At 61.5% G+C, this 16,351-nt stretch overlaps 1 protein-coding gene across 6 annotated transcripts; it reads left to right on the top strand.

Moving 5' to 3' along the window:
• Window positions 1-368: 368 nt before the first annotated feature.
• LOC105469234 (transmembrane channel like 6) lies at window positions 369-15,892 on the top strand. Of its 6 annotated transcripts, none has more exons than XM_071081720.1 (20): window positions 369-509; window positions 2,166-2,303; window positions 2,440-2,564; window positions 2,721-2,810; window positions 3,184-3,342; window positions 3,806-3,911; window positions 4,084-4,180; window positions 4,269-4,526; window positions 4,870-5,060; window positions 6,525-6,669; window positions 7,555-7,710; window positions 8,094-8,245; window positions 8,426-8,605; window positions 9,849-9,944; window positions 10,192-10,267; window positions 11,326-11,459; window positions 11,617-11,793; window positions 12,039-12,117; window positions 15,190-15,266; window positions 15,598-15,892. In XM_071081720.1, the coding sequence occupies exons 2-20, from the start codon at window positions 2,248-2,250 to the stop codon at window positions 15,659-15,661; spliced, it is 2,418 nt and encodes an 805-aa protein (XP_070937821.1). In that variant the 5' UTR covers window positions 369-509; window positions 2,166-2,247; the 3' UTR covers window positions 15,662-15,892. The 6 variants fall into 6 exon arrangements, with proteins under 6 accessions (XP_070937821.1, XP_070937819.1, XP_070937822.1 ...); XM_071081718.1 differs by having other exon boundaries at window positions 2,437-2,564; XM_071081721.1 differs by lacking the exons at window positions 15,190-15,266; window positions 15,598-15,892 and adding an exon at window positions 13,749-13,825 and having other exon boundaries at window positions 2,437-2,564.
• Window positions 15,893-16,351: the final 459 nt, after the last annotated feature.

Below are 16,351 nucleotides of genomic sequence, written 5' to 3'. Positions count from 1 at the left end.
GGAGGTCCGGGAGAGTCAGCAGGAGGCTTGCGGTGGGGAGGGGGTTGCCTAATTTGGCTGAGAGACTCTGTTCCTGGGGCTTTCAGCGGCATCTTACTTGGACGATCCCTAACCATGGGAAGCAGATGGGTCTGGAAGTACTGCCCCTTTTTGGAACTTGGGGAAACTGAGCCTCACAAAAATTGGGTACGTCAACCAGGGACTGGAATGAATCCAGACACTCGGCCGCCGTGGCCCAGCTCAGACCTCAGGAGGAGGGGTCGGAAGTTGGCAGGGAGGAAGGCACAGTCACCGCGGGGCGCCCGGAGGGGGGCAGGGACGCCGCGGGCAGGGCCGGGTCACGTGATAACCGAGGCCCGCCCCCCCCCACCCGGACGTGGGCCGGGAGGTGCGGCTACCCCCAGGCCCCGCCAGAGCTGCGACTGGCCCCGTCTCCCCCGGGGCCCTTTGCCACTCCCTCGGGAAGGAGAGCCGAGCCCTTAGTTCCCGGCGGCCCTTGCAGGGCACAGGTGAGCCCTGGCTGCGCGCGCGCCCCCCGCCGGCGCCTCCCAGGTGAGCGGCCGCGATTCCGGTCCCGGGTCCTGCCAGCCCCGGCTGCTTCTCTCATGCGGGGATAGCGGACCCCCCCGAATTTCTTTCGGCCTCTGAGGCCACTTGGTAGCCGAGTTCCCTCCCCGGGTGCTCCCGGAGCTCCCAGGGCTTGACTCTGCGGCTCGGACAGAGCTGGGAGCGGCAGGGGCGCGGAGGACAGAGTGGGGGGCCAAATCTGCAGCCCCCACCCAGATCCCCCAGCCGAGCTCCGGGGCACGGGGAGGGGAGGGGCAGGGACAGGGAGGCCGGCTGGGCGGGTTCAGTGGCCCCCGAGTTGCAGCCGCCCTGGGCTCCGGGGCCAGGTTGCGGCTCTCACTGGGTAGCGGCTGCTCCCGGGGGCTCGCTGCCGGATGGGGTGGGGGTTCCTGGAAACGGGCGCCGCCCAGCCCTCCCCACCTGGCTCAGGGCTCAGGAATGGTGCGCCCGGAAACTCCGCTGGACTTGCCCGGGCCTCGGGGCGGGGTGCTGGGGTGCCGGGTCCCCTGAGCTTAGGCCTGTCTGGAGGAAGGGATTCCAGCTTTAGGGACTGGATGGGGCGTCCTCAAGTCCCTCCTTGGGCAGCTGTCCCGTGCTAGGCTGGGTGGGGGCCGCCTCGAACCCAGCTGTGTACTGGTTTTCCCACCTCTTTGCGCTTGCTGGAGGGAGGGGGTGGTGTGGGGTCTGGGCCCGAAGATGGCACCCCTGCAAGGAGCTGCTCTGTCGGGGCACCCGGGCTTTGCCTGTCCGAGGAATCGCCCGTCAACCCGGGCGACTTTGAGCCCTGAGTTCCTGAGAGAGAGAGGGCAGGAGCAGCCCAGGGGAGAGGCCGGCAGGACTCCTGGTGGCTGGGAGCTGAGTCCTGGCTCCACTCCCATAGGGTGAATAGGCCCTGAGCCCAGGGCCCCAGTCAAAGCTGCTCTGGTTACAGTTGTGCTGGGTGATGGCAGAGCCAGGACAAAGGAGGCCTGTTGAGGTCCTGGCCACCCCTCCCCAGCTGGCCGCCCTGGGATGATGGAATGCACGGGAGTGGGTCTTCTGAGAACATGAGGACCTTGGCGCCCTGATGGGGGTGGCCTGGAGAGAGTGCTGTGTGGGGGAAGAGCCTCCTGTGCTGCTTTTGCCTCGGGCTGGGGGCGGTGAGGGCTCCAGCAGCTAATTTCCTCTAGAGGAAGTGCTTTGGGGTCATAGGGCAGACGCAGAGATGGCCTCCAGCCTGCCCTATCCTTTCTCTCCAAAAAGGAGGTGTCTCGTGCCAGAACCCTGGGAATGGAGGTCCTGAAAGGGGCTGTGTCTACAGGCACCCCACCTCTTCCCCATTTCCCGGGGACTGGCGACATCGAGGAAACAGATGGGGAACTGCAGACCCCACACCCTTCCTTCCTCTCTTCCCCTCTCCAGACACTGGAGGGGCCCCCATTCCATTCTGGCATGAGGCTTATTTGGTGCCTGACGACGTGTCTACCTGGGGTGGTAGGGGGGCAAACAGGACTGCCTGGGCTATGAGTGGCACCTCCCGTGGTTCCCCGGGGATGGCCGGTGTGGACCCCCACCAGGCATTGAAGGCCAGCCCTGGCTCTGTGCCCCTGTCTCATCAGATGGGCAGCAGGAGGCTTCGGAGGTGGCGCCCAGGCTCTGGGCTGCCCTAGGTCTGCAGACTAGCGGGCGTTGGCCAGAGACATGGCCCAGCCGCTGGCCTTCATCCTCGATGTCCCTGAGACCCCGGGGGACCAGGGGTAAGTGCTCTGGGGCTGGGGGCTGGAGGCTGGAATGTTCCACCCCTCACGGAGAGGTCACCTGAGCAGGGGCCGCTGGAAGGAGAGAGGCGGCTGTAGCCTGACTGCCCCCCCACCCCGCCAACCCCCTCAGCAGCCAGGAGCCCAGTCCCTACGATGAAAGCGAAGTGCATGACTCCTTCCACCAGCTTATCCAAGAACAGAGCCAGTGGGCGGCCCAGGAGGGGCTGGAGCTGCAGCAGAGGGAGCAGGAGGCCACAGGTAAGCCCAGGCCTGGATGCTGGGCAGTGTGGACCAATACTTGGGTGCCCCAGCCCCTCAGGATGGGTCTCCCAGCTCTGCAGGCCTGGGATGGGGTGGGAGACACTGTGGCCAACAGCATCTCCAGGACCCCGGCGAGTCTGTCTTGCTTTGTAGGGAGTGGCCAGCAGACGCTCCGGCGGCCTGAGGGCACCCAGAGCACGGCCACACTCCGCATCCTGGCCAGCATGCCCAGCCGCACCATTGGTGAGTGGGGGCCCCGGCCCGAGTTGACCCCAGCCCCTGGGGCTGGGCTGGGCTTCCCGCCAGGCATCTCCCTGGGTAGCGGTTGCTCCCGTAGCTCAGAGCCAGGCCCAGGGCGGGCTCCTAGCCCACCCCATCTGTCGCTTGGAGGCCCAGCACAGCCCCATGTGGCCCTCTTTGGGTTCTAAAAATGACTCCAGAGTCGTCACGGGGTAAAAATAGGCTTTCGGAACGCAGTGGTTCCCGAAGTCTTTGTTGAAAGGATTTTCCTGGGTCCTGGGAAGGGATGAGGGACGGGGAGGCCTGTGGTGAGCCCTTCCTGGAGGGAGGGAGGCCGGGCCTTGCCTGGCCTGGCCCTGCCCAGCTGCCTCCGTAGGCCGCAGCCGAGGCGCCATCATCTCCCAGTACTACAGCCGCACCGTGCAGCTTCGGCGCAGGAGCAGCCGGCCCCTGCTCGGGGACTTCGTCCTCTCTGCCCGGCCCAGCCTCCGCCTGTACGACCTGGAGCTGGACCCCACAGCCCGGGAGGAGGAGGGTGAGTGGGCATCGGAGCCCCAGTCCCAGGTGGACACCGGCCTGAGGTGGGGTGCAGGAGGCCAGCGTGGCCGGGGGGGGGTGCTGGGGTGCCACAGAGCCAGAGGTCCCTCTCCTATCCCTTAGCCGCTGCCTGAAGGCTCCCCTGTCCCTCTGCGGGGACCCACGGGGACAGGGAAGTGGGGGTCTTACCTCACAAGCGTCTTGGAGTGCTTGGCAGGTTGTGGCCCTGGGCCCCGAGTCGGGGACTGTAGGGGAATCAGGCCCCTCTGCTCTGTGAGCTCCCTGCTTGTCGCAGCGGCTGACTGAAGCAAACACATGGATTGGTGATTTAAGCTCAAATAAGGGCACCAAGGTGTCTCGGGACAGTGCCGCAGGGACGCACAGGCCTGTCCAGGGTCCTTGCTGCAGGTGGCAGGGAGGGGCACTTGAGGATGGGCAGGACCTGCCTCTCCCTCTCGCAGAGAAGCAGAGCCTCCTGGTGAAGGAGCTCCAGAGCCTGGCGGTGGCACAGCGGGACCACATGCTCCGAGGGATGCCCTTAAGCCTGGCTGAGAAACGCAGCCTGCGGTGAGCAGCCCCGCCCCTGACCCCATCCCTGCTTCTGCACCCCCAGGCCCACTTCCTCAGCTGGGCTGGGTGGTGGGGGAGAAGGGGCTAAGCCGGTGGGTGACTGGTCTCCAGGAAGGAGAGAGTCAGGCCCCTCATTGGTCCAGGCACTTATGGCTGCCTCTGTCCCCAGAGAGAAGAGCAGGACCCCGAGGGGGAAGTGGAGGGGCCAGCAGGGCAGCGGCGGGGTCTGCTCCTGCTGTGGCCGGCTCAGATATGCCTGCGTGCTGGTAGGGGCCCCTGGTCTGCCCTGGGGCTGGGGCGGCCTCGGTGCCTCCAACGGCCTCACCCTCACGGCCTCTCCGCCTGTGCCCGCAGGCCTTGCACAGCCTGGGGCTGGCGCTGCTCTCCGGCCTGCAGGCCCTGACGCCATGGCGCTATGCCCTGAAGCGCATCGGGGGCCAGTTCGGCTCCAGCGTGCTCTCCTACTTCCTCTTCCTCAAGACCCTGCTGGCTTTCAACGCCCTCCTGCAGCTGCTGCTGGTGGCCTGCATCGTGGGCCCGCAGGTCGCCTTCCCGCCTGCCCTGCCGGGCCCTGCCCCCATCTGCACAGGCCTGGAGCTCCTCACAGGCGCGGTGAGGAAGCCCTAGGACTGGGGTACAGGGGGGTGCCTGTCTTTTGCTGCCCTGGCACCGTGTCCCCTTCTTGTCCCAGCTTCCCTGGGCCCCCAACCCTTGGCCCGCTGTGACTCCAGGTGGCCACAGCCAGCTCCCCGCCTCCCCCTCAATGCCCCTTGATGCCCATCGTGCTGGGGTTCCCATGGGGCTGGGAGACCCAAGATTGCTGTGGCCATGGGCCCTCCCTGTTTCCCTCTCGGCCCCTGCCTGGCTGCCTCCTGCTCTGCCTCTGTGGTTGTCAGGCCTGAGGGTGGGGTGCGGTATGGGGAGAACCCTGACTCACTGGCTCTCCCCGTGGCAGGGTTGCTTCACCCACACCGTCATGTTCTACGGCCACTACAGTAATGCCACGCTGAACCAGCCGTGTGGCAGCCCCCTGGACGGCAGCCAGTGCACACCCAGGGCGGGCGGCCTGCCCTACAACATGCCCCTGGCCTACCTCTACACTGTGGGTGCAGGCTTCTTCATCACCTGCATCACCCTGGTGTACAGGTAACGTCTCTATCTCATGACCTGGGCTCCGAGCTCCACCCATCCATCCATTCATCCTTTCGTCCATTCGTTGATTCTTCCCTCTTTCCTTTCTTCCTTCTATCCATCTACCTGTCTGCTTTCATCTACTCACCTATCCGACTATCCACCCATCCACCCACTCACGCACTCAATTCACCCACCCATTCATCCGTTCACCAACCTATCCACCCTTTCACCAACCTATCCACCCATTCACCAACCTATCCACCCATTCACCAACCTATCCACCCATTCACCAACCTATTCACCCACTCATCCATCCACCCATCCACCCATTCATCCACCCACCCATCCACCCACTCACCCACCCACTCACCCACCCAATTCACCCACCCATTCATCCGTTCACCTACCTATCCACCCATTCACCAACCTATCCATCCATTCACCCATTCACCCATCCACCCACTCATCCATCCACCCATTCATCCATCCACCCACCCATCCACCCACTCACCCACTCAATTCACCCACCCATTCATCCATCCACCCACCCATCCACCCATTCATCCGTTCACCTACCTATCCACCCATTCACCAACCTATCCACCCATTCACCCATCCACCTACTCATTCACCCACTCATCCATCTACCCACCCATTCACCCATCCACCCACCCATCCATCCACCCACCGATCCACCCATTCATCCATTCACACACCTATGCATCCATTCCCCCGTCCATCCACTTATTTATCCATCTACTCACCCATCCACCCATTCATCCATCCACCCACCCATTCTTCCACCCATCTACCCACACATCTACTTATCTACCCACCCATTCATCCACCCATCTACCCACACATTTATTCACCCACCCACCCACCTACCCATGCATCTACATATTGCACAAACATTCTCTGTGCTCAGCTCAGGGCAGGATGGTAAATGTCCTAGCGGGGTTTGCTGTCTCTGGGAGAAGATGAACCACTGAATGGTCTGGGACAATCCAGGAGGCTTAGCGGTGTTTTCCCGGTGTTATGGGAGCACTGGGGAAGGAGTCAGGCTGCTTCCCAGGGGAGGCGGCACTTTTCCTGAGAGGGGAAGGTTAGATAAGAGTGGGGATTCATAAGGAAGCAGGGAAGATGTTTTGGTCATTGGGACCAGCAGTGCAAAGGCCCTGAGGTGAGCCCAGCATCATCTGGTCCGTGTCTCGCCGGGAGGCCACCAGCCAAGTCAGTGGTGAACGCAGCCCTGCCCCCTCTTCTAGGCAGATGTGGCTGGTGGGTGCTATGTTGGATGAGGCTGGTGTAGAGGGCTGGTGGCAGGGCAGGGGCATGGCAGGAGGCCCAGCCAGGCCCCAGATGGCTCCTGAGTGGGTGGTGGGGTCTGGCTGCCAAGAGCATCCGGTCTGCCTTCTCCCCTTGGCCTCTGCCCCTCAGCTTGTCGGTTCCATGTCTGTGTCTGCTTCTCCCCAGCATGGCTCACTCTTTCGGGGAGAGCTACCGGGTGGGGAGCACCTCTGGCGTCCACGCCATCACCGTCTTCTGCTCCTGGGACTACAAGGTGACGCAGAAGCGGGCCTCCCGCCTCCAGCAGGACAACATCCGCACCCGGCTGAAGGTGAGTGGCCCTGGAGCACCAAGCTGACCTGCCCAGTTCCCTGCAGGCCTGGCCCTGGCTCCACTTAGGACCACGTGGCCAGAACCATGGTCTACAGGGAGGGCCGTCTGTCCGTGAGCTGAACTCGGGGCGCTGGGCAGGCGTGGTCTTCTGCTTGCGGTGATGGGGCAGCCCCTGAGTTTTTCGCCGGTACACACCCCTCAGTTAGCGGCTGCCTCTGTTGTATGCTAGCGGGTAGTAGCACCATGGCCCAGTGAGCACCCGGGAGCCTGCTCTGAGGCCTCAGGCCCCAGCTGACACATGCTCCCTGGCTGGCGTTAGCTTGGTGGCCACACAAGCCCAGTGGGTGAGGACTGTCATTTTTTTCTGTGGCTCAGTGAGGAGACTGAGGCATAGAGGCCAAGGCCCTTGCAGAGGTTGCGGGGCCAGGAGGCTGCAGAGCTGGGCCTCGCGGAACATTCTCTGCCTTTCTGGGGTTCCGTGCTTCAAGGAACTCAGAGCTGTGACCTGTCATGAGCCATTTCATGGGGGGCTTCTGGTCACTGGGGGCCACCCACATCCACAGGGAACAGGAAAGGACCTCTGAGCAAGGCCCCAGCCCCAGCGGGCAGGGCTGGGGAAGCAGCTAGAGAGGGGTTGAGGCAGGCCTCGGAAGTGAATGCCGGCCCAGGCACAGGGACCTCTCGGCAGGGGACTGGGTCCTCTCTGTCTGGAGGGACGGCCCTCAGCAGATGAAAAGGCAGGTGGGGCATGGGGGACTGACACTCTGTCCTGGTTCAAGCCTCCTGGTGTGTCTCATGTGTGTTGTGTGCCTTGTGCTGTATCTGCACATCTGCACGTGTCCGTGCTCTGGTATGGGTGACGGGGACATGGTGCCGCCTGCAGGAGCTGCTGGCTGAGTGGCAGCTGCGGCAGAGCCCCAGGAGCGTGTGCGGGAGGCTGCGGCAGGCGGCCGCGCTGGGGCTTGCATGGCTGCTGTGTCTGGGGACCGCGCTGGGCTGCGCTGTGGCCATCCACGTCTTCTCAGAGTTCTTGATCCAGGTGCGGGGATGGGGGGAGCCTGGCCCTTGCTTGGAACGTGTCCCCAGCGACTCTGGGCACCTGCCCCCTGGGGAGGCAGCCTTGCCTCCCCTCCTCCACCCAGCCAGCCCAGGGTGCCATGTACGCTGTGCCCTGTGCTGGGGCTCCCTCCCAGCCCCACTTCTCGCCCCTTTTCCTATCTCACGGCTTTTTTTTTTCGGTTTCTGGTTTCTTTTCCACTACCCGTGCCCCTCCCCGCTTCCTGTGTGGTTTGAACTTGAGGCCTGGGGAGGGCCAGATCTTGGAGGAGGGAGGTGCTGCCTGCCAGTTCTGCCCTGGGCCCCTCCCTGTAGCTGCCCCCTCCCACCATGAATGGGGGGCTTCCGTGACACCAATCCCTGCAGAGTCCGGAGGCTGCTGGCCAGGAGGCTGCGCTGCTGGTCCTGCCCCTGGTGGTTGGCCTTCTCAACCTGGGGGCCCCCTACCTGTGCCGTGTTCTGGCCGCCCTGGAGCCGCATGACTCCCCGGTACTGGAGGTGTACGTGGCCATCTGCAGGTGTGTGGCCGCTCATGGAAACATCATTTGGTGCTGGAGCTGATCCTGGTTGTTTAGCTCTGGGTGTATCCAAGCCTACTTAGGAAGAGGCCGGTGTGGCTGAGCCCCTGGTGGGGGCCCTGGGGTGCATCTTCTGTCCCCTGCACCCGCCCCTCAGTCTCTGCACCCTGCCCTCTGCAGGAACCTCATCCTCAAGCTGGCCATCCTGGGGACACTGTGCTACCACTGGCTGGGCCGCAGGGTGGCTGTCCTGCAGGATCAGTGCTGGGAGGACTTTGTGGGCCAGGAGCTGTACCGGTTTCTGGTGATGGACTTCGTCCTCATGCTTCTGGACACGCTTTTTGGGGAACTGGTGTGGAGGTGAGGAGGCCCTGGGTGGGCTGGGTGGGGAGCGTTCTCCCCTTAGTGGCCGGTACGCGTGGCTGGGAGGTTCTCAGGCCTGGACCTTTCACATCAGGGCCCTGTGTCTCCACCCTTCAGAGGAAGACTCTGGAAATAGAACCCAACTCATGTTTAGATTGGGAAGGAAAACAGGTTTCAAAGGGACATGTATGGCCAGACGTGGTGGCTCACGCCTGTAATCCCAGCACTTTGGGAGGGTGAGGTGGGTGGATCACCTGAGGTCAGGAGTTTGAGACCAGCCTGGCCAACATGGCAAAACCCCGTCTCTACTAAAAACACGAAAATTAGCCAGGTGTCGGGGCACACACCAGTAGTCATAGCTACTCGGGAGGCTGAGGCATGAGAATCGCTTGAACCCGGGAAGCGGAGGTTGCAGTGAGCTGAGATTGCGCCTCTGCACTCCAGCCTGGGCGACAGAGCAAGACTGTGTCATAAAAAAAAAAAGCGACATGTGTATGACACAACCTCAGTCTAGGATACAAAGGAAAAACAGGCAGCAGGGAATGGACAGCGGAGGAAGATTTAAAAAATGTCCCAGGTATCCTGCTGCGGGTTCTGGTACTTCAGCTGAGTTTTCCTCTTGGTGTTTTCTTCGAGAATACGTGAATTTAACAATAATAACAAGATTAAAAAAATCAGTAGGAGAGCTGGTGTGGTGACTCACACCTGTAATCCCAGCACTTTGGGAGGCTGAGGTGGGAGGATCACTTAAGCCCAGGAGTTGGGGACCAGCCTGGGCAACAGAGTGAGACCTCGTCTCTAAAAAAATAAAAATAAAAATAAATAAAAATTAGCTAGGCATGGTGGTGTGTGCCTGGAGTCCCAACTACTCACGAGGCTGAGGTGGGAGGATCACTTGATCCCAGAAGGTCAAGGCTGCAGTGAGCCACGATTGTGCCACTGCACTCCAGCCTGGACAACAGAGCCAGACCCTGTTTCAAAAAAGAAAAAATCATTTGGTGCTGGAGCTGATACTGCTTGTTTAACTCTGGGTGTATCTGAACCTACTTTGGAAGAGGCCGGTGTGACCAAGCCCTGGGTGGGGGCCCCAGGCTGGTGGCTGTCTGTCCTTGGCATTATCTGTGGAAGGGCCAGGATGTCACCTGGCTGGGGGGTGGGCGCCTCTGGGTGTGGGGACTCGGGCCGGCCTCCCTGGGCGTGGCTTTCCCGTCTAACTCTCTGGGGTCGTCCTCGGAGGCAGGATTATCTCCGAGAAGAAGCTGAAGAGGAGGCGGAAGCCGGAGTTTGACATCGCCCGGAATGTCCTGGAGCTGATTTACGGGCAGACTCTGACCTGGTGAGGGTCCTCTGCTTGCCTCCTGCTGTCTGGCCCCTCGGTCAGTGCCCCTTTCCCCCTGGGGTTCCTGCACCTGCCTCCCACTGGGGGCACAGCCGGGCCCAGCCGTGGACCCTGGAGCGATGCAGGCCCTGACCAGGACCTAGTTTTGGCCATTCTCACATGCCCTGCCCGTGGTCTGGAACCAGCCTGGTCTTAGGGAGGGGGAGGGCACCGGAGCAGCCCCTGAACTGCCACCCTTCCCCAGGCTGGGGGTGCTCTTCTCACCCCTCCTCCCCGCCGTGCAGATCATCAAGCTGCTGCTCGTCTTCTACGTCAAGAAGGTGAGGCTGCCAAGGCCTGGGGAGGGCTGGGCTGGCAGGGCGGCCTGGCAGTGGGGGCAGAACTCAGCTGGGCAGCGCCTGGGACACTGGAACCCTCCCCACCGGAGTGGAGTAGGGCTGCCCTGGCCTGTCCCTCAGCCCAAGGGACGGCTGACCCCTCCCGGCATCACTGTCTTTGGCAGGCCAGGAAGCATCGCTGGGTTCAGAGGTCATCACCAGGTGCCTGTGTGCACTTGGCCAGGGGTAGCGCCAGGGCTCTGGGAGACACTAAGCCTGGGGACCGCTGGGTCCCTGGAAAAGTGACCCTGGTCCTCTGTCCGCAACTAGGTCATGCCCAGTGGCTGAGAACTGGGACCTCCCTTCCCATCCTGGCTCCTGTCTATTTTATTTTATTTATTTTATATTTTATTTTATTTTATGTTTGAGACAGAGTCTCACTTTGTTGCCCAGGCTGGAGTGCAGTGGTATGATCTCGGCTCACTGCAAGCTCCGTCTCCTGGGTTCACGCCATTCTCCCGCCTCAGCCTCCCAAGTAGCTGGGACTACAGGTGCCCACCACCACATCCGGCTGATTTTTTTGTATTTTTAGTAGAGACGGGGTTTCACTGTGTTAGTCAGGATGGTCTCGATCTCCTGACCTCGTGATCCGCCCACCTCAGCCTCCCAATGTGCTGGGATTACAGGCGTGAGCTAGGATTACACTGCGCCCGGCCATCCTGGCTCCTGTCTTGTCTGGCCTGCTGTTTCCTCATCCATGCAATGGGGACCATGTCCCTGTGGGGACTGAGGGAGGTGGCGTGTACAGTGTTGTGTGCAGAGCCTGGCATGGCAGCGACCTTCAGCGGATGGAGGTGCTGTTGGCATCACCCCTTTGCGTGTGAGTGACCTGCAGGCCTCTGTCTTCCTCTGTAAATGAGTAGGCTGCAGGGAGCGGGGTCCTGTCCTGGGCTCTGCTTGCATGCACAGCTCTGGTCGCCCTTCCCTCTTGAGCTCCCCCAGGCCTTGGAGGGGTGCTGAGGGGTAGCAGGACGGTGGCAGAGCATAGCCTTTCCCCGCAGACCAGCCTTCTGGCCAACTGCCAGGCGCCGCGCCGGCCCTGGCTGGCCTCGCACATGAGCACGATCTTCCTCACACTGCTCTGCTTCCCCGCCTTCCTGGGCGCTGCCATCTTCCTCTGCTACGCAGTCTGGCAGTGAGTAGGGGCGGGTGGAGGGGACCCTTCTGTGTCATCCTGGGTTCGGTAGTGGTGCCTGGGGGGCCCGAGACTTAGGGGTGAAGAGGACGGGCTGGGAGGGAGCCGCGTGGGCTGTTGCCCGGGCTGGGGGGTTCCTGGTCGGCCTCTTCCCCAGGGTGAAGCCCTCGAGCACCTGTGGCCCCTTCCGGACCCTGGACAGCATGTACGAGGCCGGCAGGGTGTGGGTGCGCTACCTGGAGGCGGCGGGCCCCAGGGTCTCCTGGCTGCCCTGGGTGCACCGGTACCTGGTGGAAAACACCTTCTTCGTCTTCCTGGTGTCGGCCCTGCTGCTGTGAGTCCCGCGGGGGGGGGGGCGGCCCTGCTGCTGTGAGTCCCGTGGGCGGGGGCGGCCCTGCTGCTGTGAGTCCCGCGGGCGGGGGCGGCCCTGCTGCTGTGAGTCCCGCGGGCAGGGGGGCGGCCCTGCTGCTGTGAGTCCCGCAGGCGGGGGGGCGGCCCTGCTGCTGTGAGTCCCGCGGGCGGGGGGGCGGCCCTGGGGAGATAGCCCTCACTCCCTGCCTGACAGCCCCTCTCCCACAGGGCCGTGATCTACCTCAACATCCAGGTGGTGCGGGGCCAGCGGAGGGTCATCTGCCTGCTCAAGGAGCAGATCAGCAACGTGAGTGCCCGACCTGGGCTGCCCTCAGTCCCCGTCTTGATCGCCCAGGGGTGACGCTCCCCTCCACCCCCCTGTACATCCTCTCCTGTGGGCCTTGGCTGGTGAAAGGGTTTGTTTGCCAGACAAGTGACCCTGATCAATATGTGCACTTCAGATCAAGTGATGAAGCAGCTGTGAGACGGAGCCAGGCTCCTGATCCCCAGGGACCCTCAGGGCCCCACTGGGACCGGGACTCCGGCGGGTGGGGTTGGTTTCAGCCCCCGGGGGGTGGCCCCGCTGAGGGCTCAGACAGTCTCTGTGAGGATTTCTGAGATCCCAGAAATGGCTTTTGGGTCCCTATGGACTCTTTACTCATTTTACAAATAGGGGGAGTAAGGTTGAGGGACAGTCAGTACTTAAAACTTTTTCTTTCTTTTTTTTTGGAGACAGAGTCTCACTCTGTGGCCCAGGCTGGAGTGCAGTGGCGCAATCTCGGCTCACTGCTGCAAGCTCTGCCTCCTGGGCTCAAGCGTTTCTCCTGCCTCAGCCTCCCAAGTAGCTGGGACTACAGGCACCTGCTGCCACACCCAGCTAATTTTTTGTAATTTTAGTAGAGATGGGGTTTCACTGTGTTGCCCAGGCTGGTCTCCAGCTCCTGAGGCAGTCCGCCCACCTCAGCCTCCCAAAGTGCTAGGATTACAGGTGTGAGCCACCACACCTAGCCAAAACATTTTTATGAAGAAAACAATGTTTGGCTGGGTACAGTGGCTCACGCCTATAGTCCCAACACTTTGGGAGGCCAAGTTGGGAGGATGGCTGGTGCCCAGGAGCTCGAGACCAGCCTGGGCAACAGAGCTAAACCTCATCTCTGCAAAAATTTTAAAAGTTAGCTGAGCATGGTGGCGTGCACCTGTGGTCCCAGCTACTTGGGAGGCTGAGGCAAGAGATTGCTTGAGCCCGGGTTGAGGCTGCAGTGAGCTATGACTGTGCCACTGCACTCCAGCCTGGGGGACAGAGTGAGGTGATGAGGCCCTCATGCTGTGGCATGGGAGTGAGCTGCAGAAGGGGATCAGCCCCCATGCCCCACGGGCAGCCCCCGGGAGGAGTGTGTGCCCGGCAGCTGGCCCCCATGCCCACTTCCTCCGCCCAGGGGACCTTCTTGCCCACTGTGCAGCCACCAAGTTAGAGACAAGGCACTTTTCCCCCTGGGCCACCCAGCCTGGCATCTCCCCTGGGGAACAGCCCCCGCGAAGCAGGTCTTGTGTCTTTTCCAGGCTTGCATCCTGCTGCTGGGCTCTGCCCTCCCCCCAGGGTTCCCTGTCCCCTCCCATTGCGGTTTGTCCTCCTGCAGGTTTTTACTCTGGGGCTGGTGAGTGCCAGTGTCCTTAGGCGTGCTCCACACCAGGGCTAGGGGGGTGCTTGTCGGGATCAGCGGCTCGTGTCTGCCACGGCGAGGGCATGGTGGGGCGCAGCCCATGGGCCTCAGCAGCCATGTGACCCTGCTGCTGGATAGTTGGTGCCAGAAGCCAGGGCTCCAGGCAGCTCGTCCCAGCTCGTCCCAAGCGCTCATGGGATGGCTCCCACGTTGCTTGGGTTGTAAACACTGCAGTACACACTGTCCCATCTCCTGCCTTTCCCGTTTCACCACACAGAGCTGAAAGCTGGGCATCTTGGCTTCGGTGGTTGTCTGGCCATAGATACTGGAAGTGGGAAGTGGCTCCTGCCCTACTGGGTGGCATTTCAGAGCCCCCAGGGGCCAGGTGGGTCCGGGTGGGGAATGCAGAGTGGTGCTGGGAGAATCCCAGCTCTACCCACTGTTGCTCTGGGATGGGAAGGACCTTTCTCCAGGGGGATGCTGGCTGTAGTGTCTACCCAAGGCGGAGCTCTGACCCCAGGCTTTGGGGCCGTCGGCCTGAGCTTTCCCCGAGCAGGTCGGCGTGGCTCAAGCACACGGCCCCTCCACACTCATCAGCAACTCGATAGAAGCAACTTAGTTTGTTGCATAAGGGCCCATGGTCTCTTCTTAAAGGTATTCTAAGTGACCTTCCTAGGCTGAGCCAGGTTGCCAGGTGCCCAGAGCCAATCCGTGTGGCTCTTGACAGAACTCCTGTTCTCTTTGTGAAGGTTCCCGGCAGGGAATCCCGGTCTGACCCAAGCACCGATGCTCGGTTTCTGTGCACCAGGTCCTTTGCTAAGTGCCCCCTCTGCTTGTCACATTTCATTGTCGAAAGAACCCTGGGTCAGTCCAGTACTGGCCCCAAAGATGTCCCCGTCCTAAGACTGTATGGAGCCTGCGCAAATGTTGTGTGGCTGGGGGAAGTAAGGTTGTGAAGGTAGCTGGCTTGGTATAGGAGATGGCCCTGGATTATCATGGTGACCCAGCATGATCTCAGGGTCCTTCAAGGTGAAGAACGGAGGCTGGAGTGTCAGGGTCAGCGTGGCGCCACGTGAGCGGAACTTGAGCGGCCACTGCTGGCTTTGAAGTGGAGGAAAGGGCTGAGAGCCAAGGAGTCCAGGGGCCTCTAGAAGCTGGAAAAGACGAGGAAGGGGACTCTCCCCCGAAGCCTCCAGGAGGAGCATAGCCTTGATGATGCTTGATTGGAGCCCAGTGAGACTCATTTTAGACTTCTCACCTCCAGAACTGAAAGTTGAGAAACTGGCGGTGTTTAAGCCACAAAGTTGACAGCTCGTTACAGCGGCAGCAGGAGACTCACGTAAACCCTGTGCCTTGTGTTATTACCCCCCTTTCCAGATGCTGCCACTGAGGTCAGAGAGTTAGTAACCCAAGGCAGAGCCAGTAAGTGGCAGGGCCGGTTTTACATTGAGTCAGGCCGGCTCTGGGCTGCTGATTATATTTCCCTTTTTACTTTGGCCACTAGGAAGCTTAGATCTACACATATGCCCACTTCCTGGCTCTTGGTTTTTCCTTGTCCTTGTTTAGTGGCCCTTTCACCTTTTGCTTTTTCTTTTACCTTTTTGCTGCTTGTGATGTTGAATGCACCTCGTGAGTTTTCTCTCAAATGTACTTGGGAACAGGCTGGCTCTGGATGGGCTGATGGATGACTTCTCCCCTTTGTGTTCTGGCTTTTCTAGGAGGGGGAAGACAAAATCTTCTTAATCAACAAGCTTCACTCCATCTACGAGAGGAAGGAGAGGGAGGAGAGGAGCAGGTGAGGGTCTGTGGAGGGAGTGGGGACATTGAGCCCGGGGGGAGAGGGTCCAGGGCTGGACAGTGGGGCTGCCACTGGGGCTACACCATGACATTGCTGACACTTGATCGCTTTTGACCTACAAATATCCCCACCCCGGCACTCACCTTCACTCTCTAGAGCCTTCTCTGGCCTCCGGAGCCTGACCATTTTGACAGGGACTTAAAATACATCTCAGGAGAAAGGCTGTGGGGCGCCTGGCCAGTCCCTCGCCGGGCCCTGGCTGTGCCCAGCCAGGTTGCAGGGATGTCGATGTTGACGGGGTCCCGTCAGTGACGTCTCTTTCTGGCAGGGTTGGGACAACCGAGGAGACTGCAGCACCCCCCACCCTGCTCACAGATGAACGGGATGACTAGGGGGACAGCGATGGGCCTCACGGGCCCGCCCAGCACCCTGAGACCACACTGGTGCCTCCCAGTGACCCTGCTGGGACATCAGGACAAAGAAGACACTGTCTCGCCTCTCGAAGGCCGCAGCTGCGCCTGGGCTGGAGCCAGAAGGGTGGGTGAATCCGGCTTGGGCATCCACAGTGAACTCTGCCCTGCCTGGGACTCTGTTTCTTCTGATTAAAGGGGTTTTGCAGATGGGCTTGTCCCTTGGGGCTCTGTGCCTGTGACTGGAGCCTGTGCCTGAGCACGGTGCCCAGGGCCTGTTCCCGCGGCCCTGGGGCCACCTCCAGGCGCCGTCCTGGGTCGTGGGAACCTCAGCTGGAGTGGGGGCGCCCTCTGCTGGTCAAGCCCCAGATGGCAGGAACTGGACTGTGCCAGGGCTTGATCCGCTCACTGCCTTTGACCAGCCTGAACCTGCGCCCAGAAGGGGCTTACACCGCACAAGTGAGCCGAGCAGGCAAGGATCGTGACCAGAGCGATGCATCAACCATCACTGGAGCAGGAGGCAAATTTAGAGAGGGACTTGGAGGGGAGACATACCAGTTGCAAATGAGCTGTGGGGACAGTTGCCTCCCAGGCATAGGCAGCCAGCACCTGGGCTTGGAGGCGCACAGGGCTTGGTGAGGCAGGGCTGGCCCCCTGCGTCTGGCTGCCAGC

Source organism: Macaca nemestrina, chromosome 17 (genome assembly GCF_043159975.1).
Source record: "Macaca nemestrina isolate mMacNem1 chromosome 17, mMacNem.hap1, whole genome shotgun sequence".
In the NCBI taxonomy this organism is placed as follows: Eukaryota; Metazoa; Chordata; class Mammalia; order Primates; family Cercopithecidae; genus Macaca; species Macaca nemestrina.
The sequence above is the reverse complement of the archived record's forward strand: the minus strand, read 5'-3'. Positions and strand labels throughout refer to the sequence as shown.